Here is a 7,968-nt window from a genome sequence, read left to right as displayed (position 1 = left end):
TTTTTTAATTTTGTTTTGTTTTTTAAGATTTATTTTGGGGTGTGTGTGTGGGGGAGGGATATATATATATATATGTATATATATGTATATATATACACACATAGAGAGAGAGGGAGGGGGAGAGGAGAGAGAGAGAGAGAGAGAGAGAGAGAGAGAGAGAGAGAGAGAATATGAGAATGAGAATGGAGAATGTTCACAGAGGCCAGAAAAAGACATCAGATCCTTTGGGACTGGAGGTGCAGGTGGCTGTGAGTCATGTGATGTGGTTAGAGTTTCTATTGCTGTGGTAAATACTATAACCAAAAGCAACCTGGGAAGGAAAGGACTTATTTCAGACTACAGTTCCACATCACAGTCCATGGGACAGGAACCTGGAAGCAGGACTTGATGGCGGGGGCCATGGGAGAGTGCGTACTGCTCATTTATTACCTTGCTCCCTGAGGCTTGTGCAGCCTGTTTGGTCAGAGGACCAGCTGCTCAGGTGTAGCGCCATCCAGAGTGATCTGGACCCCTCCATATCAGTCATCAGTCAGGAAAAGATCTAGCACATCTGTCCATGGACCGGTCTGTTGGGGGCATTTTTTCCTTCTTTTTCTCAGGACAGGGTCACACTATATAGTCCTCACTGTATAGCTGACCTGAAATTAACTATGTAGATGTGGCTGGCCTCACACTTACAGAGAGCCATCTACTTCTGCCTCTCAGATGCTGGGACTAAGGGTGTGTGGCACTATGCCTGGCACTGGGGGCATGTTTTCTATTGAGTTTCTAGTTCTTCCAAAATGACTGACTGGCCATTTTGCATACTGCTCTTCACAAGAGCAGGAAGTGTTCCTCATTAGTGAGTCATCTCTGCAGTCCACCTAAGAAGAAATCGTAAGGGAGGCTAGGCTATTTTGGCTTACAGTTTAAGGATACAGACCATCATGGCAGGAAAGGCATTGCAGGAAGAGCTTGAGGTACCTGATCACATTGTGTCTCTTTATCAGGAACCGCTGATAAGTGCTAGTTCTCTAATCCCCCTGTTCTCTGAATATGTTGCGTTCTAACCTGTATCTGATGAGCACGTAAAACATTACAGGAATCGGAGAGAAAATAGGTGTTATAAAAGCAGCATGTGATGGACACCAACTGTTGGAAAGCTGCTCCCTTCTGTACAGGTGTGGTGGGCGAGGAATCCGAAGAGCGGATACCAGGAGAATTAGAGCTGTTTTCTTCTACATGTGTGAGACTGCAGTTTTGGGACAGCTGGTGTTGACTGTGTTTTGGTGCTTTAGATAATCAGAATTAATTGTAAATGCTGCAGGGACCAATGTGCAAGAAGTTAGCACAATGTATTGGAACAAGGATGGTCCTATCCTGTTGTTGCTTTACCGGATGGCTCCAATCTACTTTGAGAATTACTGTGTGAGAGATTCTTAGTGTGTATGAAACCTGAGTATGATGACGAGGATATGACTTAAACATGAAGAGTGTTGTATCTAACCAATTTCTTATGAACTAAGCTTAGATCTCTAGTACTATGATACTCATACTTCCTTGTGGAAATGTATATGGGCTCTTTCAGGAGTCAGTGGCCTTTGAGGATGTGGCTGTGAACTTCTCCCTGGAGGAGTGGGCTATGCTGAATCCAAACCAGAAGAACCTCTACAAAGATGTGATGCAGGAAACCTTGAGGAACCTGGCTTCTATAGGTAAGTACGTCGTCATCCCTTCAGTCAGTCAATCAAAGGAAACGTGCTTCTGCATGAGTTTACATATGGTAAAGAGATTTGAACGGATACTTGAGATGGGTCACTTTATACTGCAAATTTTGAATGTATTTACTATGTTGTCATAGTTTATAGTGATTCTACTTTGATTGTATTTTAGGAAGCAGTTTGGAGCACCATATCATTGAAAATATATACCGAAATTCCTGGAGAAAACTAAGGTAATACAGGCCTCAAGAGACAGCCATAGTCCTTAGGGTTGTGTACTTGTACACTTTATAAAGTAGTAAAGGACAGAGGTATCCAGTTTCAAGCTCAACTACTCTCAGGAAATTTTCTTCAACACTGGAAATTTCAGACATCCTGAAAGTGTTACAAGGATTCCAATCTGGAAATAACTGGAACACCATTATGCCCAAAGTGATTTTTGTCATACTTAATATGTACCAACTTTGCCCCATACAGTATTCATAACAGGAAATCAGATTTCTTTTACAGCTTGGACTAAGCATCAAAAATCTCATTGTGGACTTTCCAGTAGTTGAGAATGTAATGTGATTGTAAGCACCCACCTTTATTTATTTAGTTTAGTTTAGTTCTGTGAGGGGGGATAGCATCAAATGGACTCTGTGGCCATCTTTCTTCTTTTTTTGAGACAGTACTTTTTTGTCTAGTCTTGGCTGTCCTGGAACTCACTCTGTAGACCAGGCTGGCCTCGAGCTCAGAGATCCACCTGCCTCTGCCTCCCAAGTGCTAAGATTAAAGATGTGTGCTACCATGCTTGGCTTCCAGTAGCCTTCGTAGCAATTTTTCTTCAGAATTCAATATGAAGCATGCTTCTGTTTCATGGACTTGATACCTCTTCCCAGATTACTCTTTTTTTTTCTCTCCAAGAGTCACTTTTGGTTTGGTTTGGTTTGGTTTGGTTTGGTTTCTTTATGCACATAAGCACATCTCTTACCTAAGTAGCATTGTTTCCCTCCCAGGCATAAAGTCCTTAGGTTGTAAGAAGCGCTGCGTGCCTTTGCTTATGGTGGCCAGCAAAAATGGCCTTGCACAGCAGCCTTTGAGACAGAACTTGCTGATAGACATCCTGTTTACGAGCAGGCCTCCCCCAGTGCCAAGATGGCATCAAGAATTGAAATAGATATTTTAATGTTATGTAAGACATGTTTGCTAGACCCGTGCAGGTGCTGTAACGGCCACCTGTGAGTACCACTGTTTTTGTTAGAGTTGTCCTCGGAGTGGCTGAGCATTCAGGTAACTGTGCTAAAGAATTCCGACAGCGTAGAACCAGCGTTTCTACTGGTAAGTGGTTAAAGTGGTAGTGATGCACATTTGCTTTCTTACAGCGGTCAAGTGGTGGAGGGGCTCTATGACTGTAAAGATGACCATCAGTGTGCAGAAATCTTCGACTTCACTACACACAGTATTGTAAACCAGAACTCCTTACAAGGAGTGCACATATGTGAAAACAGTGGGTGTGCAACAGTAGTCATTGGCCATTTGTCTCTAAGTGTGCTCCTTAAGCCTGACACAGAGCGTGCGTCATACGAAGAGGACTACGGAAAGGAATTGTACAGTTCAGAGCAACTTGGGGCAGCCTCCAATTCTCTCACATCATTTGAGAACTATGAAAATACTTACACTCTACAGAGACTGTTTAAAACTGAGCAATGTGATGAAGACTATAGATATGGTCAAAATGTTGAAAAGACTTTCAATGAAGACAAGCCCTTTGAGTGTAAGCAGTGTGGGAAATGTTTCAGTTCCTCCAGGTACTTTCGAAGGCATGAACGACGTCATCGTGCTAAGAAATGCTATATCTGTAAGCAGTGTGGGAAAGCTTTTGCTTTTCCCACCTACCTACAAACACATGAAAGAATTCACACCGGGGAGAAGCCCTATGTGTGCTTGCAGTGCGGGAAAACCTTTGCTCATTCTCGTTCCCTTAAAACACATAAAAGAACTCACTCTGTTAGGGACCTCTTTGTGTGCAATTACTGTGGGAAAACCTTACGTCATTACAGTTCTCTTCAAATTCATACAAGAATTCACACAGGAGAGAAACCTTACGTGTGTAAACCATGTGGCAAAGCCTTCATTACTTACCGTTCCTTTCGAATACATGAAAGAATTCACACTGGAGAAACACCGTATGAATGTAAGCAGTGTGGAAACACTTTCATGCGTTGGATTCAATTACGAAAACATGAAATCATTCACAGTGGTGTGAAACCCTATGCTTGTAAGCTATGTGGAAAAAGCTTCACTTGTTCTGGGTCCCTGAGGACACATGAAAGGATTCACACTGGGGAGAGACCCTATGTGTGTGACCAGTGTGGTTATAGCTTTACTCGGTTGAATTCACTTTTGAGACATAAAATAACCCACACTGGTGAGAAGCCCTATGTGTGTAATCATTGTGGGAAAACTTTTCCTCGCTCTGCTTCCCTTCAGAGACATGTCAAAATTCACACCGAGGAGAAACCTTATGTATGCAAGCAGTGTGGGGTTGCCTTTGCTAGCTCTACTGACCTTTTAGAACACGAGCAAACTCACATTGATGAAAAACCTTACATCTGTGAGCAATGTGGGAATGCCTTCGTGCTGTGGAGTCAGTTTCAGAAGCATAAAGCACTTCACGCTGTCCCGGTTTCCTACGTGTGTAAGCAGTGTGGGAAGAGCTTCACTTCTTCGAGGTCACTGAAGACACACGAGAGAATCCACACTGGCGAGAAGCCCTATGAGTGTAAGCAGTGTGGGAAAACCTTCCTGTGGTCTTATTCCCTTCAGAGACATGAAAAAACTCATACTGATGGGAAGCTCCATGTGTGCAAACAGTGTGGGGAAACTTTCCCTTATGACAGTCATCTGCAGGTGCATGAAAAACTGCACTTTGACGATGAGCCTTTCAATTGTAAGTACTGTGGGAAACCCTTCTTCACGTTGAACCATTTACATAGACATGAATTACTTCACACTACCCTGGATTCCAGTGTTTTTTAGTAATGTGAGATTTTTTTTTTTTAATTTTTATTTTTTTTGTGCTCGGTGGCTTTCATAGAAAAAGCAAAATGATACTGGAAAAAGACTGGATTTGTGTTAGCAATGTAGAAAAACCTTTTGGTTTGTTTCATTGAAACACATGAGATGTCACGTTGAGAAGAAATCTTTTTTTAAAAAAATAATGAAATATACAAATAGTTTTTGAGCTTATAGCTCCTTGAAGTACATCAAAGAGAAATGGGCCTGTGACTACACGCAGTATGGTAACCTTGTGTAGTCCCAGATCTTGGAGGAGACAGAAGAAAACTCACGCTGTATAGAGACTTTATGTATGTGTATGCGGTGTTGTAGAAAAGCTCTTCTCTGCTTCCCTATTCCCTCTGAATACTTGGAACGAGTCACTGTGGAGAGAAACCCTTCATGTATAGGCAATCTTGGATAGTCTTGGGTTATCACATCCTCTTCTAGACATGAAAGAACCTACTGTAGGGAAACCTTAAGAACAGGATTTGTGAACTCTCATTATCAGCTTCATAGAACTCACAAGAATGCACATGGGGAGAATTCCTATCAGGACAAACCTATATGAACACCATTTGGTTCAGTGAACACACAAGGAAAGAACTTGATACGGAGCGCTAATCTTCTCAGAAGAGATGTTCACGGTTTCATTTGGCACAGATGGAAACACATACCTGATGAAAACCTTTGCTGTTGAAAAACATTGAAAAATCTAGAGCAGTAGCGAATAAAGGAAAAGTCCTTTGAATTTTTTTTATGTTTAATCTGATAAATGTCAGTATTATGAAGGACTGGACACATTATTATTATTTTTTGTAGCATGATCCAGGAAATGCATACTCTGAAGAGAATGTTATCAGTATAGTATTTGTATTTATTGAAAAATTTCAGGGGCTTATAGGGATGAGTTAGCCTTTAAAAGCATTTGCTTCACAGCACCATGTCACGGAGCTCACAACTGCACGTGACTCAGTTACAGGAGATCAATTCCTCCCTCACACACTTGTACACATAAAAATAAAACTTAAATATTTTTGTAGTTTTTTTTTTCCCCCTAGAAAAGCTTTATTGTGTATCCCAGGTTGACAGGAAACTGTTAATCTTCCAGCTTGTAGCTTTTGAATGTTTAAAATGAAATGCGTGCTTCCACACTCACTGTCATTAGCTCCTGTTTAAGAGTCCATCTCTTGCCTTGTCTTTAAATTTACTCTACAGAAGCAAGCAGTAAGCAGAGCATTGAGTAATGTGGAATGGCAGCTTAAACGCATGAACTGCAAACCAGTAAGACCTACATATGAAAAAAGCTGACAGGAATAGAAAGTACATTTTATTACATTTGTGAGATTTCTTAAAGTAATCACGTGTTAATTTAATGAGTGAGGTCTTTTTGTATCAAATAAGGTAGATGCTTCTCATTGTAAATTATGTTGGATTCATTGGTGAATTGATATTTGAAGTTTGCCATTCCACATAAATATTTTTAAAAAGCATTTAGTATTTGTGTGCGAGCATGTAAGCATATGTCGACATGTGCCCATGGAGGCTAGAATGCTTTGGAGATGCATTGCAGACATTGTGACATGTTTGATGTGTGTCATGGGATGGAAATCCTAGTCTTCATGATTGAACAGTAAGTATTCTTAACTGCTCATCCGTCCCTCAAGCCCCTGCATAAATGTCTTGTTTTTCAATCATGTTTAATGGTAGTTAAAGAAAATGGCTTTGTGAATATTGGAATAGTCTTACTGGTTTTATTTGGCTGATTATAAGCATTTTGTGTATACGCTCATTTTTCATGAAAAAAATGTGTGCGTGGATGAGTGTGCATTGGGGGGCATTGTTTGTGTGTTGCTGGTATGGTTGGTGGTGCTCACAAAGTGAACAAAGTAATATATTGGGTATCTTGCTCTATCACTCTATTCCCTCACTGAGCCTGGAGCTGGGCAGGTAGCCGGCAGAAGCATTTCTTTACTCTTGTTGAGTATAGAGACACTGTAGAAGTTGGATCTGGTTCTTCCTTTCAGCCTCATGTTCCCAGAAATAAGACTCAAAATATATTTTCAAATACCTTAGCCATATTGCTAAGCTCTTTTCTGACTAGATCGTAAGTAAAGACAACCCATTTCTTTTAATCTAACATTCTGCTATGTGGCTGGTTACCTGTGCTGAGGTACCTTGCGCCTGTCTAGTCACATTTTCCTGGGCAAATCTGCTTCTGGCTCTATCCCAAAATCTTTTCTGCCTCCTGGATGTCCCACCTTCCATTTCCTGCCTAAGCTATAGGCCATGGGCTTTTTAATTGACCGGTACAATACTGAAGATATTTTCTCTAGAGATGTACTCAGTCATTCCCAGGGAATGAAACTTGATTCCTCATGATTGCACAGCAAGTGGGCTCCCCACTCAGCCACCTCCTCAGACCTAAGCCAGTTTTAAACTGATTTTGTCTCTTTTGTTTATGTTGCTCTCTGATGTGTTCTCACAATCCTGAGTATGTGTTCTTTTTGCTTTGAAGTATTTTCAAAATAGTTTTAGAATAGCAAATGTTAGGGTTGATTTTGTTTTTCCTATTCAGAAGGTAGGTATAAGTATATTGTAATCATAGGTCAGACCATTCTCCAAGTTGGCTTATTTCTTACTTTTGAGAGTTTCATATACATATACAATAAAAGATAACCATGTGTATCCACTGCTTTCTCCTTCCAGCCCTCCCTATTTCTCCCCCACCCCCACTTAACTGTCTTTAACAATAACCTACTAGTCTAGTTAGTGTAACTCATACATGCATGAGTATGGAGCATCCACTAGAGGATGGGTGACCTGCCAGTATTTACATCTCCACAAGTGATTCTCCGTCCCCATGTTCACTGTCAGTAGCTTCTCAGTAAGGGACATGCTGGGATTTGGCTTACAGTGTAATCTTACAATGTAGGGCTTGTGCATGCAGTCACCTTTGCTGAGTTCAGGGTTACTGTACTCACGTCAGACACAAGCAGCAGAAACCCCCAGCATTTCACGGCACTCCTCCTTCCCTCTGGCTCTTCTATTCTTGTTGCTTTTTCTTTGATTTTTCGCTGAGCTTTGCTGATGGCAGAGATTAATATAGCTGTCTCATTTAGAGGTGAACATTCAGTCTCTTTCGTAGCCCTTTGACCAGTTGTGCACCACTCCATTGACAGCTGTCCACTGTAAAAAGAAGCTTTTCTGACCAAAGTTGAGAGCAGTC

At 41.2% G+C, this 7,968-nt stretch overlaps 1 protein-coding gene across 1 annotated transcript; it reads left to right on the top strand.

The window, feature by feature from the left end:
* Window positions 1–495: 495 nt before the first annotated feature.
* Window positions 496–4,753, top strand: LOC116906720 (zinc finger protein 878-like). Its single transcript, XM_032909534.1, has 3 exons — window positions 496–1,694; window positions 1,873–1,933; window positions 3,065–4,753. Exons 1-3 carry the CDS (start codon window positions 1,523–1,525, stop codon window positions 4,719–4,721), a joined length of 1,890 nt encoding a protein of 629 aa, XP_032765425.1. The 5' UTR covers window positions 496–1,522; the 3' UTR covers window positions 4,722–4,753.
* The last annotated feature ends 3,215 nt before the right edge of the window (window positions 4,754–7,968 follow it).

This window comes from Rattus rattus, chromosome 1 (assembly GCF_011064425.1).
Source record: "Rattus rattus isolate New Zealand chromosome 1, Rrattus_CSIRO_v1, whole genome shotgun sequence".
Taxonomy (NCBI): Eukaryota; Metazoa; Chordata; class Mammalia; order Rodentia; family Muridae; genus Rattus; species Rattus rattus.
The sequence above is the reverse complement of the archived record's forward strand: the minus strand, read 5'-3'. Positions and strand labels throughout refer to the sequence as shown.

Coding starts and splice junctions, on each gene's coding strand:
- LOC116906720 (XM_032909534.1), top strand. CDS start 1,523: ATGATACTCATACTTCCTTGTGGAAATGTATATGGGCTCTTTCAGGAG. Junction 1,695..1,872: donor GAGGAACCTGGCTTCTATAG/GTAAGTACGTCG, acceptor ATTGTATTTTAG/GAAGCAGTTTGGAGCACCAT. Junction 1,934..3,064: donor AATTCCTGGAGAAAACTAAG/GTAATACAGGCC, acceptor GCTTTCTTACAG/CGGTCAAGTGGTGGAGGGGC.